Source organism: Balaenoptera physalus (assembly GCF_965194825.1).
Source record: "Balaenoptera physalus genome assembly, chromosome: 14".
NCBI lineage: Eukaryota > Metazoa > Chordata > Mammalia > Artiodactyla > Balaenopteridae > Balaenoptera > Balaenoptera physalus.
This window is the reverse complement of record NC_138893.1, coordinates 48,324,195-48,343,540: the sequence shown is the minus strand read 5'-3', so window position 1 is coordinate 48,343,540 and position 19,346 is coordinate 48,324,195. Positions and strand designations below refer to the sequence as shown.

At 51.9% G+C, this 19,346-nt stretch overlaps 2 protein-coding genes across 2 annotated transcripts in view; both read right to left on the bottom strand.

Annotated features, from left to right (window-relative positions):
* The window catches only part of LOC309642262 (calcium homeostasis modulator protein 3-like), a gene marked incomplete at its 5' end in the record, with an annotated part of 54,835 nt that overhangs the window by 20,603 nt on the left and 14,886 nt on the right, over positions 1 to 19,346 (bottom strand). The window contains 2 exons of the mRNA XM_082423516.1: positions 15,763 to 16,018; positions 17,969 to 18,420. Coding sequence (XP_082279642.1) covers positions 15,763 to 16,018; positions 17,969 to 18,420 — 708 coding nt within the window. The remainder of the gene's footprint in view (positions 1 to 15,762; positions 16,019 to 17,968; positions 18,421 to 19,346) is intronic.
* CALHM1 (calcium homeostasis modulator 1) lies at positions 228 to 4,108 on the bottom strand (the record flags this gene model as incomplete). The annotated part of the gene is made up of 1 exon (XM_082424959.1): positions 228 to 4,108. The coding sequence occupies exon 1, from the start codon at positions 843 to 845 to the stop codon at positions 228 to 230; it is 618 nt and encodes a 205-aa protein (XP_082281085.1). The 5' UTR covers positions 846 to 4,108.

Genomic DNA, 19,346 nt, shown 5'->3' with positions numbered 1-19,346 from the left:
AGACACACGGTTCTGCCTTCGGAGGCCCTGGCCTCCTTTGGGGAAATATACCCCTGCCCCATGGAGCTCCGTCTGAGGAGGGAGACCCAGCCCTGGCTGGGGGCCCACATCTATTTGGGGAAACATGACCATGTCCTGAGGAAGCCCCATTTCGAAATGGGGGAAGGGGTCCTTTCCGAGGGACCCAGTCTGTGAGGGGAGACCCAGCCCTGGCTGGGGGCCCACATCTATTTGGGGAAACATGACCACGTCCTGAGGAAGCCCCATTTCGAGATGGGGGATGGGGTCCTTTCCGAGGGACCTGGTCTGTGAGGGGAGACCCAGCCCAAGGCCATCTGGCCCCTTACCTGCGAGATGCAGCGCAGGTAGGGCACAGCCACCTCGTGGGCCAGCAGCCAGTCGCCGTCATAGACCTCGGGGCAGGGCACGCGGGCCAGCAGGCGGGCGAGCTCGGGCGGGGGCAGGCCGGGGGCCAGGCTGCCGTTGCCCAGCATGGTCACGGGCACAGCAGTGCAGAAGGCACAGAGGAAGCACTTGCCATCCAGCAGTGTGACGGCCACCCAGACGACGGGTGCGATGAGGGCGCACTGAGCCATGGAGCAGAACGTGTAGCGCAGCACGGTGGGGTCCTTGGCCCGGCGGCCCGGTGGCCGCTTCCACTCTTCAGCCAGCATGGACACGTTGTTGTTCATGACCAGACCAAGCAGAAAGGGCACCAGAGGTGGCGCCAGCAGAACGCCGGCGCTGTAGGCCACGTTGTAGCCCGGCAGGCAGGGGCAGTTGAAGTGGAAGGCGGAGTACATCTGGGCGCTGGCCAGGGCCATGATGCTGCAGGTGCCGTTCATGAAGGGCTCCTGGTTGGACTGCAGGAACCGGAAGATCAACCGGAACTTGTCCACGGCGCCCCCCACAGGGCCTGCTGGCCTCCTCCCAGCTCACCGCTGCCTCAGGATGGCCCCTGAGGCCCACTCTGCCCACTGGGTGCCTGCCTCATGGCTGAGACGGGCAGAGCTCAGGGCGGAGGCTGAGGCCACTGTCTCGTTGAGGAACCTTCTAAGTCAGGTGCTGGCCGAGAGGGCACAGGTTGGCCAATCCCGTGGGTGCAGCCAGGGTGCCGCCCCTCCCTGCCCCGTCCCTGCTGGGTCTCTCTCTCTCCACGGCTGGCTCTGGCACTGGGAAACCATGAGGACCATGCCTCATGGGGACCGGTTCTCTGTGGGTTGGGAGGAGGGCAGGGAAGGAGGCTCAGACACGGCCAGGAAGACACTGTCTCCAGCAGGGTTGACGTTTGGGAGAAACTAGGGCTGCTGCAGAGGCCTGAGCTTCTGGACTTTGTCCCCTGGGCTCCTAGGAAGCATGCCGCCCTCCTTCTGCCCTTCTCATTGGGTCTTTCCTCCATGCTGTGTCAGGATCCAAGAGGGCTCCTCCGTCTGTTCAGACAAGGATGGTATGATGATGTAGTGATGGCAGTGGTGGTGGTGGCTATAATAGGGTGATAATGGTGGTGGTGGGGATGGTGCTAATGGTGATGATGGTGGTGGTGATGGCAGGCATGATGGTGATAGTGGTGACGGCAATGCTGTTGTTGCTGGTGGTGGTGGTGATCGCAGTAATAATCGTGATGATGGTGGTGATAGTGGTCACAGTGGGGATGGGGATGGTGGTGGAGATAGTGCTAAATGAATAAAGTAAAAAGCCCTGAATTTGGAGTCAGTGGATTTGGATCTGAGAGGGTGCTGGGTCCCCTCCCTGCCAGGCAGAGATCTGTGGCCTATAAGCATAATACAGGTGCTTTTACGTCCTGTCTGCTTGTGTCTTGGTGGGTGTGTCTGTGTCTTTGTGGATTACAGATGAAAAATCCTTTCCTGGCTCTACCTCCTACCTCTACTCCACCAGATCAAAAAATAAAGGAGTGGGCGGTAGGGTTTCATGCCTGGGGCTGGGGACTCCAGAGTGTCTGCAGGAACCAAGGCTGGGACCTCTCCACCAGCATAGCAAGGTGGAAAGGGGCTTAAAGGGCTCCCTTTGATGTCACCAGCTCTCTCAGAAGAGTGGGTCAGACCCAGCTCCAGCCAGATGGCTTCTGTCTGGGGCGAGAGGGTGAGGTTGGGGCTGAGGCTGAGCAAGACCCTGGACAGGGCAGCTGCCTGGGACCCTCAGATCTGTGTGCCTCTGTGTGTGTTTGTGTGTGAACTTGCTGTGGCTTTGGGCTTCAGTGTTTGTGGCTCTGCGGTGTGTGAGTGTAACTGTAACCAAGCAGGGTCCTGTGGGGGGCCTTCCTGGGACAGACCTCCCCACCACCACCCCCTGCCCAGCCCCAACCCATGTCCTCCACCTGCCTCTTGTTTGTAGCAAAGCTTTAGTCTCCCAGGCCTCCCCTGAGACTCAGAAGGCTGGCTCAAGAGTTAATGGTTAGGAAACATGAAGATATAAAGACAAAGACTAGTTGTTGTGCTGGGAAACTGGTAACAGTTTAGATGACAGACCAGCCACAGAGCAGAGGCACCGAACTCCCAGTTCCCTGAAGACACAGATAAAGGCCTGACACACGTTCCTAAATTCTTTGTACAGGAAGCCGACCCCTGCCAGATGAAGACTGCTGAATCAAGCAGATGTTCCTTTCCCACCAACACTTGTCCCCCTAGTATTGGCCTTTTGAGTGGCAAGCAGCGGAACTTGGGTTCAGTACTGGCCTAATCCTCTTACGTAACCACGTGAGTGGTCTTTGTGTCTGTGTGTCTCTGTGTGACTGACAAGAACTGGCACTGACCGGGGCTTCCCCTGGGTCAGGCCCTATGCCAGCACTCCACACGCAGCACCTCACGGGATCCTCATACAGCGCCATGGGGTAGGTGTTATTGTCCCCATTTCACAGAGTTTGAGACTGAGGCTCAGGGAAGTTAAGTTACAAGTGTAGGGTTCAGAACAGACCTCCCCAAGATGTGCTACTTTGGCATGTGGGTTATTTTGAGCTAAAGGCAGTAGAGACCCTGTGGGCTTGAGAGGAACTACTGCTCCTCCCTTAACTAACTACAAGAATTTAAATTGGGGATTTTTCCCAGAGAAAGAGTTATTCCCAGAGGTAAATTTTATCTAAGCGGCACCATCTATATGGCAGGGCAAACACCTAATTAACAAACATCTGCTCATCTTCTTGTGAAACCGTACCCCATAGAGTTAATGAAAGCTGATGGCTAGCTCAGAGGAATTCTTGAGCTTGTCTTTCAGAGCAACAGACAGGGGAACAGCTTGTAAAAACCCCTGTGCTTGTAAGCTGCCTTCACTGACTAAGCTTGCTTTAGTTATTTTTTCTGTCTTTCCCTTTTTACCTCTTTAATTGCATACCTTCCCAGCTTCACGTAACCCGACTGTCTTACAGGAACTTGGAGTCAGTTCTTGTCCAGTGCAAGCCAGCTAAGGCTGGTTGGGACCACCAACCCTAAAACTGGGCCTGCAGAGGTGTATGATGAATGGCCTTTTGACGTCAGAGGACTGGAAAACTACCCTCAGATCAAGCAAAGTGCCTGTATTTTTGAATATGCAGAAGCATGTAACCCAGATACACCTGTGCAGAACACCAGTTGCCTCACGTTTTTCCTGCCTCCAATCACCTTTCCCCCTGCCAAGCCCACCTGCTTGTTCCATAGCTATCCCAACCCCCTCGCCTTGGGGGAAGCGGATCTGAGGCTTGTTCTCCCGTCTCCTCAATTGCCTTCCTGTGAACAAACTCTTCCTCTGCCGCAAATCTTGGCATCTCAGAGTTTGGTTTGCTGTGTGTTGGGTAAACAGACCTGCTTTGGTAACGCTTATCGTCCTGCGAATGAGCCTCCTGTCCTTGGAAGCCCCAGGCCCCTATCCCATTCCTTAGCTCAGGATGGCGTAAGTACCTCATTTTACCTTTCTGTCTCTGACACTCTCATGTATGTGAGACTCCCATACGTACAAAATTAAATTTGATTTCCTCCTGTTCATCTGCCTTGTTTCAATTTAATTCTTAAACAAGCCAGAAGAACCTAGAAGGGTAGAGGAACATTTGCTTCCTCCCCAACACCAGCTAAAGGTTACACAACTTGTAGGTGAAAGAGTGGGATTTCAACCCAGACCAGGTGGGAGTGGGGGGGCAGGGGGGTGGGTGGAGGAGGAGGCAGGGAAGTGTTTTTTGTTGTTTGTTTTTTTGCCTTTCTCCTCCAGCTGAATGAGGTTCTCCTGCTCTATGAGTCTGGGTAGAAATGCTAGCGCGTCACAAGTAGGATACAGGTGGGGAAGGATATTGCTCCCCTTAGCCCTCAACCTGGGCCTTGGGTAACTGGAGCACCCAGGCTGGTGGCCCCTGGAGGACCCTGGTGGGGGCTCCCAAGGGGCACAGCCACAGGTGAGAGCAGGATGAGAGAGACCCAGCAAATGAGGCCAGGAGTCCAGGAGGAGTGTGGCTCCAAAAGGCTGTCTGGAATCTCTGTCTTCCATCTATAGTGGACACAGACACGGCTCCCTGTTTGTAGCCGATGTGCCGTTTTCGTGGTGCCCAAATTGGCTTCAGGTGTCTGCTCTAACCACATATACAGTCTCTGCAAATTCTAAATTCAGTGTTATTTTAAAATACGTGGAATAAAACAGCTTGATTGGATTCTAAACCCATTATTCTCATTATCACTAGAATTTTGATTACAGTTATTTTTTAATTAATTAATTAATTAATTAATTTTTGGCTGCATTGGGTCTGTTGCTGCGTGCCGGCTTTCTTTTTAGTTGCGGCGAGCGGGGGCTACTCTTCGTTGTGGTGCATAGGCCTCTCATTAAGGTGGCTTCTCTTGTTGCAAAGCACGGGCTCTAGGCGCTTGGGCTTCAGTAGTTGTGGCATGAGGGCTCAGTAGTTGTGGCTCATGGGCTCTAGAGCGCAGGCTCAGTAGATGTGGCATAAGGGCTTAGTTGCTCCGCGGCATGTGGAATCTTCCTGGACCAGGGATCGAACCCATGTCCCCTGCATTGGCAGGTGGATTTTTAACCACCAGGGAAGTCCCATAAATTTTTGAATGGCTGTAAAAATCAGTTTTAAGTTTATCACCTCCTTGGATCAAGATTTTTGTGGGTGGTGTTTATCAAACATTTGAAGAGATCACCGCTAAAGAGCCTTGAGGGGTACGGGGTGAGTGAAATGGGTGAAGGGGGTCAAAAGGTACAAACTTTCAGTTATAAAATAAATAAGTCCTAGGGAGGTAATGTACAGCCTGGTGATTATAGTTAATAAGACTGTATTGCATGTTTGAAAGTTGCTGCCGGAGTAGATCTTAAAAGTTCTCATCACAAGGAAAAATTGTAACTATGCATGGTGATGGATATTAACTAGACTTACTGTGGGGAGCATTTAACAATATATACAAATAGCTAATCATTATGTTGTGCACCTGAAACTAATATAATTGTTTTAACATCTTTATTGGTGTATAATTGCTTTACATTGTTTTGTTAGTCGCTGCTATATAACAAAGTGAACCAGCTACATGTACACATATATCCCCATATCTCCTCCCTCTTGCGTCTCCCTCCCACCCTCCCTATCCCACCCTTCTAGGTGGTCACAAAGCACGAGCTGATCTCCCTGTGCTATGTGGCTGCTTCCCACTAGCTATCTATTTTACATTTGGTAGTATATATAAGTCCATGCCACTCTCTCACTTCGTCCCTGCTTACCCTTCCCCCTCCCCGTGTCCTCAAGTCTATTCTCTACATCTGCGTCTTTATTCCTGTCTCGCCCCTAGCTTCTTCAGAACCATTTTTTTGAAACTAATATAATTTTATCTGTCAATAAAAAAAGATCTTTGAATAAGAATTGCCTGTGGTCATTTCATGCAAAAAGTCTGATGTTAAAAAGCTGTGCTCACCGAAGCAAGCTCAAGTTTCTCATTTTAAGAAGTCTGGGAGATTCCATATGGATGTTTTATACCAATTCAGTATTTAATGTCTTTCCTAATACTTTGTATTGCATCTTCCCTCTTAGTCTCATAATTATATAAGATCAAGAAGATGTAATTGCTTTTTTTCCCAACAGACTCTCTATAGGTGTCTACAAATCCCCTAGGTTTGCCCCAGTGTCATGTACCAAGGTTACCAATGTCACGATGCACCAGGATGTGAAGAAGGTTAGGAAGCTCCCACCTGGCTAATCCAGGATAGTCTCCCCATCTCAAGCTTTTTGACAGAATCACATCTGCAAAGTCCCTTTTGCAGGTACCACATTCACAGCTTCCAGAAATTGGGGGCCCTTGGTGGACCCTGGGGGCCCATTATTCTGCCTACTGTGGTAGGGGTGTTTGGTAGTGTACTTAGCAGTGCTTTGTGTCTTCTTCACCTCTCCCCGTAAATCCTAGAGCACGACTGCGTGTAAATGGAAAGCAGGATGTCACAACCCTGCTCAGGCTTTTTGATGCATTGGTGGCAAACCCAACCGCAGCCACTGCTGTGGGGTGTGCACCACCCCCTTCACCTCCTGCCCTCAGGAGTGTTGTCTGGGCACCAACCCCACTGGTGAGTCCTCTCCTCCTTGGAAGAGTTAAGTGTCATGAAAAGCAGCATGCAAAGGGGGCCTCGGGAGAGCGGACGCCGTACCCTTAGGAAAACGCCTAATTTGCGTAGGACGGCATGAGTGTGTGGTACTCAAGTGGGCACTGCCATCTTCCAGCAACTGTGGGAGCGCCCAGAGAACAGGGTGGGGCAGGAGGCAGGAGTCATCAGCCAGATGGGGCTGCCGGGACAGCTCAAGTACTGTCAGGCTGTGTTATCTGGGGTATGAGGGCTTTGACTAAGAAGGATACAATTCTATTCTCTTCTGCATCAGCCAACCTATATTGGAGGTTGCATATTGTGGCCAAAAAATGGTAGTGTTCCCCAAATATTTCATGTGCTTCCTTACAATTCCCAGCCCCTGTTCCATGTAGGTTGCGGCCATGAGATTGAGTTCTGGCATAGGCCCCTCACCTCTGACTATTGTCCCTGCTCTTTTTCATTCCTGTCTCTCGGACCCTGGACACCAGTGTAACAGGTGCCTCTGAACCCCACCCATTCTGTTTGTTTTTGAAGTATAATTGACCTACAACACTATGTTAGTTCCTGTACACAGCATAGTGATTCGATATTTCTATACATTTCAAAACAATCACCAGAAGTTGTTACCATCTGTCACCATAAAAAGATATTACACAATTACTATATTTCCCATACTGTACGTATCATACCTGTGACTCATTTATTTTGTAATTGAAAGTTTGTACCTCTTAATCTCCCTCACCTATTTCTCTCCTCCCCCAAGCCCTCTCCCCTCTGGCATCCACCTATTTGTTTCCTATATCAATGACTCTGTTTCTGTTTGTTACATTTGTTCATTTGTTTTGTTTTTTAGATTCCACATATAAGTGAAATCATACTGTACTTGCCTTTCTCTATCTGACTTATATACTCTCTAGGTCCATCCATGTTGTCACAAATGGCAAGATTTCATACTTTTTTATGGCTAATATTCCATTATATATATGTACATACATATGTATATCTCTCACATCTTCTTTATCCGTTCATCTGTTGATGGGCACTTAGGTTGCTTCCATATCTTGGCTATTGCAAATAATGTTGCAAGGAATATAGGGAAGCATATATATTTTCAAATTAGTGTTTTTGTTTTTTTCAGATAAATATCCAGGAGTGGAATTGCTGGATCATATGGTAGTTCTATTTTTAATTTTTTGAGCAATCTCCCTACTGTTTTCCATAGTGGCTGCACCAATTTATATTATCACCAACGGTGCACAAGTGTTCCCTTTTCTCTATATCCTCACCAACACTTGTTATTGTCTTTTTGATAATAGCCATTCTGACAGGTGTGAGGTGACATCTCACTGTGGGTTTGATTTGCCTTTCCCTTGATAATTAGTAATGTTGAGCACCTTTTCATGTGCCTGTTGGCCATCTGTATGCATTCTTTGGAAAAATGTCTATTCAGGTCCTCTGCCCATTTTTTAATCAGATTGTTTGTTTTTTTGACATTGAGTTGTATGAATTCTTTGTATATTTTGGATATTAACCCCTTATCAGATATATCATTTGCAAATATCTTCTATTAAGTAGGTTGCCTTTTCATTTTGTTGATAGTTTCCTTCTCTGTGCAAAAGAGTTTTAGTTTGATGCAGTCCCTTTGTTTATTTGCACCTACCTATTTTGTCAGCACTCACCTCTACTTTTGAAGGCTGCTCATGGCACACCTGAGACATTTGACCCAAAGCAAGCTGGAGGTGCCGCAGTTAGGGTCTCCAGCAATGACAATAAACCCTCCACCTTCCTCCCCCCTGGGTCGGGATGACTGTGGGGCATGGGCTCCCAGAGTTTCCCACAGCGGTGACTGACCAGCTCCACACCCGTTGCAGGCTTTCTTCCCTTTCCTGTATCACTTTCCCTGTTCCTTCCTGGTGTTTCTTGGGAGCAACTTCCACATAAACGGCGTCCACTCACTTCCTTGTCTCAAGATCTGGGGAATGCCATGTGTCTGGATGGCGGCATCCCAAGATGGGGGAGCTTCCATCAGCTGGGTCCCCAGGTGAGCAGGGGAGTCTCCCTCCTCCCCACCTCCCTCCTCCCCACCTCCCTCCTCCCCACCTCCCTCCTCCCCACCTCCCTCCTCCCCACCTCCCTCCTCCCCACCTCCCGCCCCTGTTTACCTGCCTCAGACTTTGCCTGAGTGAGAAATATGTCTTTGTTTTGTTAATGCACTGACGTTTTGGTTTTGACTGCATTTTATTTTTACATCTTGGTTTAATCTGACAAATACAGGGTGGTCTGCTCTAAGCGTTTATTTTAAGCAGGACACCGACAAACAAGAGCACCCAGAGTGCATCCCACCTCCCAAATGTCTCTAATCTGTCATTTCTCTCCTACCCTCACCCAGGCTCCGTCAGCTCTTCCTGCCTTCTACAGTGCATACCAGGCCCCTATCAAACTGTTCCCAGGCTGTGGACAGTGTGATCTTTTTACACATCTGATTAAATTAGTGCATACTTAATTCCCTTCAACGGTTGAAGTCCAACAGTCCTTAACAGGGCCTATATGGCCGTGTGAGAGCTGGCCCCGGAGCCACTCTCCTCCCAATGTCTACTCTCCAGCTCACATGCCTGATTTCAGTTTCTCAAACAGGATCAACCCCTTCCATCTCAGGACTTTTGCACATGCTTTGCACATTCCTAGAATGCTTCTCCGTCTACTCTTCATATGAGAAATTCCTGTTCATCCTTACCATCTCAGCTTAATGGCTCTTCTTGACAGAAGTTCCTGAATACTCAGCTTAGTTGAGTCCTGCTGATACAGGTTTTGCTTTTTGGGGTTTTTTTTGCCGCACCGCGTGGCTTGTGGGATCCTAGTTTCCTAGTTCCCTGACCAGGGATTGAACCCGGGCCCCTTGTGGTGGAAGCGCAGAGTCCCAACCACTGGACCGCCAGGGAATTCCCTGATACAGGCTTTCATGCCCCCCACCCCAGTCATGTACTTCCTCTTCACAGCACCGATTTCAGTTAATTACTTGTTTTGGAGGGTGTGTTTAATATCTGGGGCTCCCATTGGACCATAAAGGCTGAAGGCCAACATCTGTTTTGTTTTACTGTTATGTTCCTAGGGCTCAGCACAGTGTGCCTGGTTTGGTAGGCGCTCAGTTAGTAAGTGCGGAATGAATGAATGCATGAGTAAGAGAATAAAGGAGAAAAGTGTGCCTTGGACCAAGATAAACTTGGGAGGAAGCAGGAATTCGGACACAAATAGGATATTACAGCCCTCGCCACTCTGGCTCTGGGCTTGCCTTCAGGGTTGGCTTCTGTGAGCATAGTGGGGAGGGCTGAAGAGCAGTTCCTCCTTTATGTGCAGGGGGCGGTGGGCAGGAAGGGCTGGTGCACATTCAAAGCTCACTGCCATGGCAACAGCCACCTCCACTCTGCTACCATTGGCCACCCTAGGCCATCTCCCACTGCTCTTCTCTGGACCCTCAGGGCTACTGTCCGCTTCCCGTACGCCCTCTGCCCTCCCCGTGTGAGAGCTGATCAAGGCGCAAGGAGAGGTCATTTCATTTGGCCTCAAAGAGTTGGGCAGAGGTGGCCTCTTGGCAGAGAAGTGTGGATTCCTCTACTCCCATCATAGTCTTTGGGTCCTGGTGCCATCCTCCATATCAATATCCTAAGTTGGGGAGGCTCCAAACCTCCCACTCTTCCTTTATTTATTTATTTATTTATTTTTCATACGCTTTTTTTTTTTAAAGGAATTCCTTTTATTATTTTTTATTTATTTATTTTTGGCTGTGTTGGGTCTTCGTTTCTGTGCAAGGGCTTTCTCTAGTTGCGGCAAGCGGGGGCCACTCTTCACCGCGGTGCGCGGGCCTCTCACTATCGTGGCCTCTCTTGTTGCGGAGCACAGGCTCCAGACGCGCAGGCTCAGTAGTTGTGGCTCACGGGCCTAGTTGCTCTGTGGCATGTGTGATCTTCCCCGACCAGGGCTCGAACCCGTGTCCCCTGCATTGGCAGGCAGATTCTCAACCACTGCGCCACCAGGGAAGCCCCCACTCTTCCTTTATAATGCTGGGTGGGGTAGGTATCCAGGGATTTATCTGTCTCCCACCCATCTGCTTTGCCGGGACCACCTCCCTGGATGATCAGTCTCCTGCCCTGGACAGTTACCAAGAACCTATGATTTTCTCCCGGTCCCCTACCTCCTGGGTTCCTCTGAAGCTCTGGATTTACTGCTCATCCTTCACCCATCTTGAAATTCACTCCTCCCTGGCATTATTCCGGACACTTTGCCTCTGTGATTGTTTCCCTTTCTTCCATTTGCTGCCTCCTCTTTCTCCTCCAAAATTCTAAATGTCTCGGTCCTTCCTCTTTTCATTCAGCCTCTCTCTCTCTTGCTGGCCCTACCATTCCAGCAGCTTCAGGCATCACTGCCATGTGGATGAATCCCGAGTATCATCCCTCCTCCTGACTGCCCACAAGTACTTGCCTGTAGGATAAACTCAAAGTCCTGAGCAAAACCCTCAAGGCTGCCACCGTCTTCCCCTTCTCATGCAGAGCTGCAGCTGCCCAGGCTGTATGAGACAGGGGACTTACGCAGCCAAAGCCACTCTTCCAGTACATTTCTGCCTTGCCCAGCTGCCCACTGTGTCTCCCAGAAGAGAGGCCCTGTGTATAGTGTGTGGTCAGGAGGACTATCTCCCAGAGTTGGATGAGGCTAGGGGAATGAGCTTGGGCACCCAAGAGGGCTGCTCTCCTGGGAGGGGAGCTGGTGGCATCCTCCCACCTGTGTCCCTCACCCCCGGGCGGGGTGGCATGAACTGTACCAGGCATCTCTCTCTCACAGGATATGAGTAAATGGTGGTGTGAAGGGATGATGGCAAAGAGGTTTGGGGTTTGAAACAATGTCATTTGGGGACTAAAGAGGGTAAGGACGAATTTGAGGACTGTCGAAGGCTAAGGATCCAAGAATGTCACTGGACGCAAGGCTCAGGGAGCATCTCTTGGTGGGACTCTTCTGGAGCAGGCTCCTCAGCCCTCTGGCCAAGGTCCTTCACTTTCCCCAGGCTGGACCACACGCCCTGCATTTGGTTGTTTGTTCTCCAGGTCATGTCTTATCTTCCCTTCAGACTGGAAGCTCCACTAAGATTGGACGATGTCTGTCCTGCTTTCTGGCACTCTAGGCATTCCATCAATGTTTGTTGAGTGAACCAATGAATCATACACTGCCCCTTTCCTGACTCTTTGCCTTTGTTCTTTTTGTTTCCTCCTTGTAGGTGCTCTGCTACCACCCCCCCATCTCTCACTCCACTTGTCAAAACCCTCCCCATCCTTTAAGGCCCATTCCAATGAAGCCTTCCTGGGTCCCCCAGCTTGGAGCCATTATTCTCCATGCTGAATCTCTGTGGCACCTGGCTAACCTCTATCATATCACACCTTTTGCTTTGGATTATAATGATTTTTTAAAAAAATTATTTATTTATTTTTGGCTGCGTTGGGTCTTCATTGCTGCACGCAGGCTTTCTCTAGTTGTGGCGAGCGGGGGCTACTCTTCGTTGCAGTGCGTGGGCTACTCTTCGTTGCAGTGCGTGGGCTTCTCATTGCAGTGGCTTCTCTTGTTGCAGAGCATGGGCTCTAGGCACGCAGGTGTCAGTAGCTGTGGCACGTGGGCTCAGTAGTTGTGGCTCACGGGCTTAGTTGCTCCGCGACATGTGGGATCTTCCTAGACCAGGGCTCGAACCCATGTCCCCTGCATTGGCAGGCAGATTCTTGACCACGGTGCCACCAAGGAAGTCCCTATAATGATGTCTATACCCATCTCTGTCCCTCTTGTAGACAGTGAGCTCCTTGACGGCGGGGCATATCATCTGTGTATCCTCTCTTCCCTACTCCCTGGCATAGTGCTTTCTATGCAGTAGGCACCTGTAAGTGCTCAGTATAAGAAGGCAAGAGTATAGATTGCAGTCAGTGGCTTTTTACTGGTCCAGATGCTGCTTCCTTGCAGCCCAAGGTAGGGGCCCTGAGCCTCCTTTCCCTGGGCTGGAGTTCACCCCTGCTGACTGGGCCATGTCCAAGGTCTCCCTCCTCCCTTCCCCCCCTTCCCCCAATCCCTGCTAACACTTTGCCTAAATCTTTCTCCACCCCAGTACTATTTCAGACATTTGCATGGCCTGACCACAGCAGGGTGGGAGGGGAAACGCTGAGCTGCAGGGATTGTCCATCCTACAAGGTCCCTTGGCAAGCACCCAGGAGAACAGAGATTGCCCGATATGGAGGGGGCTGGGCTCCAGGAGGGCATCCAGGGGCCCCTGTGCTGCCCCCATGCCCTGAGGACCAGAAAAGCGTGGGGTGAACCCAAGTCTGTGCGTGTCTGTGGCCACCAAGCACTACTCTGCTGATGGTGGCAATAACAGGATGCGCGTTTGTGTGTGTGTGTGTGTGTGTGTGTGTGTGTGTGTGTGTGTGTGTGGTGAGTGAGTCATCAGGGAGGGGCAGAGACCCAGAGGAGCTCACAGGCTAGATCTCCCCCAACCCTTCCGGTTTGGGCTGCTAGAGCTTGAGTGGCAGTTCTTCCAGCAAGATTTAACCCTGGTGTTTCAAGGGTCTTCACTCACACTTGGCCCAGAGGTTCTTAAACATTGGAATCTGCAGAGCCACCTGGGGTTCCTGTTCAATGTGGAGATGTCTAGGGCTGCCTAGACACCTAATCTGTACCCTGATTTGCAGGTCTGGTCCATACACCGTATCCCTGGGGAAATCCTTACCAGGATGCCAGCTTCTTGCTGAGGGCAGTGGGTAGATGCCCCTGGAATGCCTGGTGAACGAGGCAGCCTTAGAAAGAGAGGCTAAGCTCAGGGGTCAGGCTGCAGGTGGCGGGGAGGGTGGCGAGTAGGGGGGTGAGGGAGGAAGCATCTGCTAGCTGGAGGTGAGCCGAAGGCTGGGCTGGCAATGCAACTGCATCTTGAAGCGCTGCTCAGCCTTGGTGGGCTAGGAGTAGAATTGCTGGGACTTGGGAAGATGGGAGCTGGAAGGGTCAGCCCCCTTGACATTCAAAAACAGAAAAATCCCCTTGCCAGGAAGATATAAAACGATTCATCTGCAGTAGTCAGCAAGAGGCACTAATTAGTACTTTTAAGAGGAACTCAACAAGCGGGGCTTGCTGAGCTCGCTCAGAAAACCTTGCTGGAGGCTGCAGGAAACCCAACCAGAGCACTGAAAACAAACACACACACCAACAGTCTAGAGGGGAGACTAATGTAGTAGCTCAGAGCAGACTCTAGAGCCGACGTCCTGGGATAAAATTCCAGCTCTTACACGGGTTACCTCAGGCAGCTTAACCTTTCATGCCTCAGTTTTCTCCTCGAAAAAATGGGACTAATAATCATCCTACTTCATTAGATTATCATAAAGATCAAATGAATTATATATGGAAAGAATTTAGAATAATGCCTGGCACATAATAAGCACCATACAAGCATGTGCTATTGTCGTTATTATTATTTTAAATGTAGAATCTGGACATCTAGGACCCAGAACCCATAGCAGATCTATTTAGACTCTTGCTACTCAAAATTTGGTCCACTGACCAGAAGCATCAGTGTCACCGGGGAGCTTGGTAGAAATGCAGTCTTAGCCCCAGTCCTGGATGGACTGAATCAGAATCTGCATTTAACAAGAGCCCAGGTGAACGGTGAGCACACTGTAGTTTGCGAAGCACAGCCTTAGCGCACACAGGGGGCCACACCCAGAAACTCGGCCAGAGATTGGGCTGTTTAGGGGAAGGAGGCCAACAGGGGTTAGGTTGCCCCGCCTTGGGCTCCCCATAGCCTGGAAAGCCCTCAGACCCTTGTCAGAGCGGGCATTTTACGTGGGGACACGGCCAGGGTCCTTACAGTTCTCTGAGGCTGGAGACCCCACCTGGCCAGCTCCTCGCCCTCCCCTCTGCCCAGCCAAAGCTATTGTGACATCGCTTAAGACCCGAGCAACTGTGTGGACCTGGAGCAGAGATATCACTCCTCTAAACCACAGACATATTTGAATCCTTATCATTTGCAGATGTGATTAACAAAGCTCTCTCATTTGGCCTCTTACAAGGTCCTCCCCAACCCCCACTCCAAATTTAAAATACTTGTGTGAGTATTTTACCTGGAGGAGCATTTAGTGTGACTGATCATTTACAGCTGAGTCAGGACTTAAACCCTGGTCTGACTGAGAATTCTACACTCTTTCCAGGGAACTAGTGAGAGCCTACAGTGTTTACATCTGTAGGAGACATCAAGGTGAGGAGACCAAACCTCCATTTACTTTGCAGGAGAAACTGAGGCCCAGAGGGGAAGGAACATGGCCAAGGTCACAGTCTGAAGCATCCTGAGCACTGGTCCTCTCTCTGCCACTCCACGGGCCTGCATCTGCCACAAGCCTGTCCTGGCACCCCAAAGTGCTGGGTTGTAGCTCCAGTGATGCTCCGCAGGTAGTGGGTTCATGTAAACACTTTTTGGGGAACACAGCCCAGGCTGGGCTCTGGGAGTGGTGCAGGTGGAATCTGGACCCTGGGCTGGGGATGGGGCTGGGGTTTGTCCCCAGGATAATGGATTCTGTGCCCTGTGGGGAGCCGGACATTTGGGGAGCCGGCATTGTAGGGAGGTGGATGAGGGGGTTTGGAGGAATGGCACTTCAGATCCCTGCCTGGCCCATTACAAACTGTGACTTTGGCCTTGTGAACTAAACTCTCAGAGCCTCAGTTTCCTCATCTGCAAAATGGGATGATCATGATTGCATCCACCTCATAGGACTGTTTTGAGAATTAAATGAAGTAATGCATATGAAATGCTTAACAGTGCCTGACACATATGTGCTTAATAAATGGTAATTAGTATCATATTTCTGAGGAGTGGGCAGAATGTGTGTATGGGGTGGTGGCAGGGTAGAGCAGTCTATCTCCAGTGTTTTCCTGCCATCCAACTTGGGGATGAGCCTAGTGGACTCCCGGAGGGTATGAGCACCTGGCATCCACCCTGGGGTGAGTCAGCGTTGATGGCAGAGTCCCCACGTCCTAAGTCCCAGCACTGTCCTGTGTGTGGGTCACACTCCTGATCCCCCCAGGGACCACACGCTCCATGGTTGTGCCTGCAGCATTGTGCGGGGCCTCAGGAAACCATTTGTACCTCCTCACCCCAGGCCCCTCGGAACCAATGCAGGACATTTCCCAGGGCTGGGAGAGGACCACCCGAATTACCTGTGACAGGCACCGCAGGTAGCGAGACGCTGCCTTCCGAGCGGGGCTGTCCCTGACCAGCTCATGTTCCTTGCAGGGCACCTTGGCCAGAAAGAGCTGCACCTGGCTGGGGGTCATGTTGGCAAAGTCTAGAAACTTATCGGGGTCCACGGAGCTGCTGAAGGCACACACGAAGCACTTCCCATCGAGGAGAGCTAGCAGGATCCAGACAAGGGGGGCGGCCAGTGCTCTCTGCAGCACAGAGGAGAACATATACCTGGGAGCAGAGGAAGGAAGGGGGCACAAAGGGCAGCCAGAATTCAGCTGCAGCAGGAAGGCTACAGGGGAGGTGCAAGGACGGACTTCCCAGGAGGGGGGATATCCCAGGTGTGATTACACCAAAGGAAGGGCTACAGGTCCGAGCAGCAGAGGGCAGGGAAGGAGCAGGGCTGAGGGTCCCGGGAGTCTCAGGAGCTGGGAGCTGGTAATCTTCCTGCTGTAGCTTTCTGGCAGACTCTATTGGTGCCCTGCCCCGGCCAGAAGCATCTAGAACTTTGGTGGGTAGTTCCTATTCATATGGAGGGCCTGAGAGCTTCTGACCTCAACCACCTGCATGGCTCTGCCTGGGGCTTTGAAGGAGTTTCTGCTCCCAGAGGCGCAGGCTGGAAGCGCTGGAGGGTTCATGTCCCCAAATCAACCTTCAATCCAAGAGGGCAGGGCCTGGTGGATAAGAACCCCAGCTTCCAGGACCCTCGGTGGGACGATTCTGAGGTGTGATCTACCCACTTTCTTAGAGGGTCCCCAGAAGGACTGAGCCCTAGTTGCCTACATAATTATCACATTCTTCCCAGAGGCTGCTTTTGGGGGGACCCTAAACTAAGAGGGTCCCGTGGAATAACCCTCCCAGAGACAGCACCTCAAACATCTCCCCGCAGTGTCCGGGAGCCCGCCCTCTGACTGTCCCCAGGTGCCACTCTTGACCAGCACTGCCCGTCTAGTGGCCTGGATTGGGTGTTGGTCACAGGACAGGAGCCCAGTGGAGCTGTACCCACTAGACCCCAGAGGAAAAGGTAAAGGGCACACTTAGTGAATGTGACCCTCCCTGCGTGGCTGAATCACAGGGAGCATGGAACCCCTGGGGAACGTGAAACAGAGGCCGCTTGTGCACAGAATGCAGATGTTTTTAACTTGGGTTGTATACAAAACATAAGATGGTGTGTGCTGGCTAGGTGTGTGTGTGCATGGCCAACGAATTATAAATACGTTGTAGGCAGGGGCGGATCCAGCATTTTCTATGGGGGCAATGTGGTTAGAAGGTGGAACCCAGGACTTGTTATGAAGTTACATTATATACCCTTGAGAACACCTCAGTTGTCCATATCAAAGAATAAGGGAGAGGAGGAGATCGTGAGTGAGCTAAAACCCGCCAAGCCCCTCCTGCCACCGCCCATGGATCTAGAGCACTTATTTTGTCTAAAACAGTCAGGGCAGCAGTTTTGGCTTGGGCTGTGTTTGAATCTGAGCCTCTTCTTCGCTGTGGGAGCTCAGCCTAGTGAATCATCCTCTCTGTGCCTCAGGTCCCCCATCCTTAAAAATGGGTCCAAGACGGGAGCCGACCCAGGGCCGAGGTGAGAATTCAGAGGTGCTGCACACACAGCACTTGGCACAGAGCTTGGCTCCCTGTGGGCCAGGGAGCATTATGAATCGCTAAACTCAATCAGCTGATCAGGGCACCGACCAGGCGCGAGGCTCTGAGGACACTGTGATACAGCAGATGAGGTCCTTGCCCTCGGGGAGCTTGCAGGAGGGGGGACGCAGCCTTCAAGCCAATGATGGCTCTCCTACGGCAACACGGCTATGCACGTCATGGGATGGTCCTTCATGCATGTGGGGAGTTATAATCCATGGCCAGCATGACAGATGTGACCTGGATAATTCTTGGGAATCCTGTATCATTCATGCGTCTCCAGCACTGGGCATGGAAAGGTGACAGATGGCAGGATCAGAAATATCTGTTTCCAGAGTGGAAACTGGCAGATCGGTCTCTGTGAACTGATGATGCCTTGGGTATCATTTCCTAGGGGAAATTAGGGTGCCTATGGGGTTGGGTGGGGGAGTTCTGACAATACCCTCGGGGGTCACTGGGATTTTGGCACCTGGCAGTGCCTGTGTGGTTGGGAGAGCCCCTGACAATGCCCGCGGGGAGCTGGGCGGAGTGGGACCGCACCTGATGATGCCTGGGTCCTTCCTTCGGTGCCCCGCAGGCCGGCGCCACTCCTCCACCATCACCACGGACTGCCGGTTGGCCAGGAGGCCGCAGAGGAAAAGGGCAACTGGGGGCTTGAGCAGCAGGCCCAGGCCATAGAGGGCATTGTAGCGCGCCAGGCAGGGGCAGTTGAAGTCGACGGAGGAGTACAGCTTGATTGTGACCGCGGCCAGCAGCAGGCAGATGCCGTTCATCACCGACTCGGAGCTGGGCTGGAAGTGCTGGAAGAGCGTGCGGAATTGATCCGTGGCCGGGCCTGGGTAGAGGGCAGCTGCGGGTGGCGAGTGGCGGGCGGGCGGGGAGGTTTCAGCTGCCTTCCTGATCAATGCCAGCCCTGCTGGGGGTGAGCTCGGGCCTGCGGGAGGTTCTTCCTTGTCTTCCAAGGGCCTGAGGGGACAAGGAGGAGGCAGTGTCTAGCCAAGGAATGTAGGGCAGAGCAGGCTCTCTCCACGAAGGCCCCCTGGCCAGCCCGACTGCCCCCCACTGCCACTCCCCTCCTCTCTGGGGGGATGAGTCACTGCTCTGGGACCAGCCAGCCCAAAGCACCTCTAGGCAGATGGTCTCCACCCTGTTCCTCCATCCCTCCCCTCTTCAGGATTTGGATACTGATGGCTGACAGCTGGTGGGGCTTCCCATGGGGGGACAGGCAAATTCTGGGTGTGGTAAGGCCACGGCACTGATGGAGCCAATTACATTTTCTTGTCTTGGTTAAAAACATGACCTGACTCAGCTGAGCCCAGGGAGATTTCACGTTGGCTTTCATGCTGGGAGGAACCACGAGGGGCGCCTTACCCTACCCGAAGCTTTCCTGGAAGAGAAGTCTCTTGAGGAGAGTTTAAACCATGTTTCAGTGTTTGCCAGGGCTGTGGAATGGAAGGGCTTCCAGACAGAGGGTACCGTCTGGGCAAGGGCATGGAGGTGAGAAGCAGCCAGGTGTGGGTAGGCAGTTTGGGGTTGCTTGAATGTAGTGCCAGACAGGGGGTGTCGGGAGAGGGCACGGGGTGCTCAGTGGGTGCCTGCAACCCTTTCCTCCACTTTATTCTGCTGCCCTTCAGCTCTGGCCACCGACTGGCCCAGGTCTCCCTAAAGCACAGCTCCCACTACATCACTCCTCTGCTCAAGTGTGACCAGGGCCCCCTCAGCTTCCTTAGCCTGGCGTTCAAGGCCCTCCTAACCATACCCAGACATGTCCTCCCACCTCCATGCCTCTGCTGATGCCTCCTCCCCCTGGAGAACCCGCGCCGCTTCCTCCCACCTGCTCTTCAAGAGGCAGCTCAGATGCAGCTCTTTCACCAAGATGCCCCTGGTGACCTCAGTTCCGTGGAAACCTCTCCCCCCA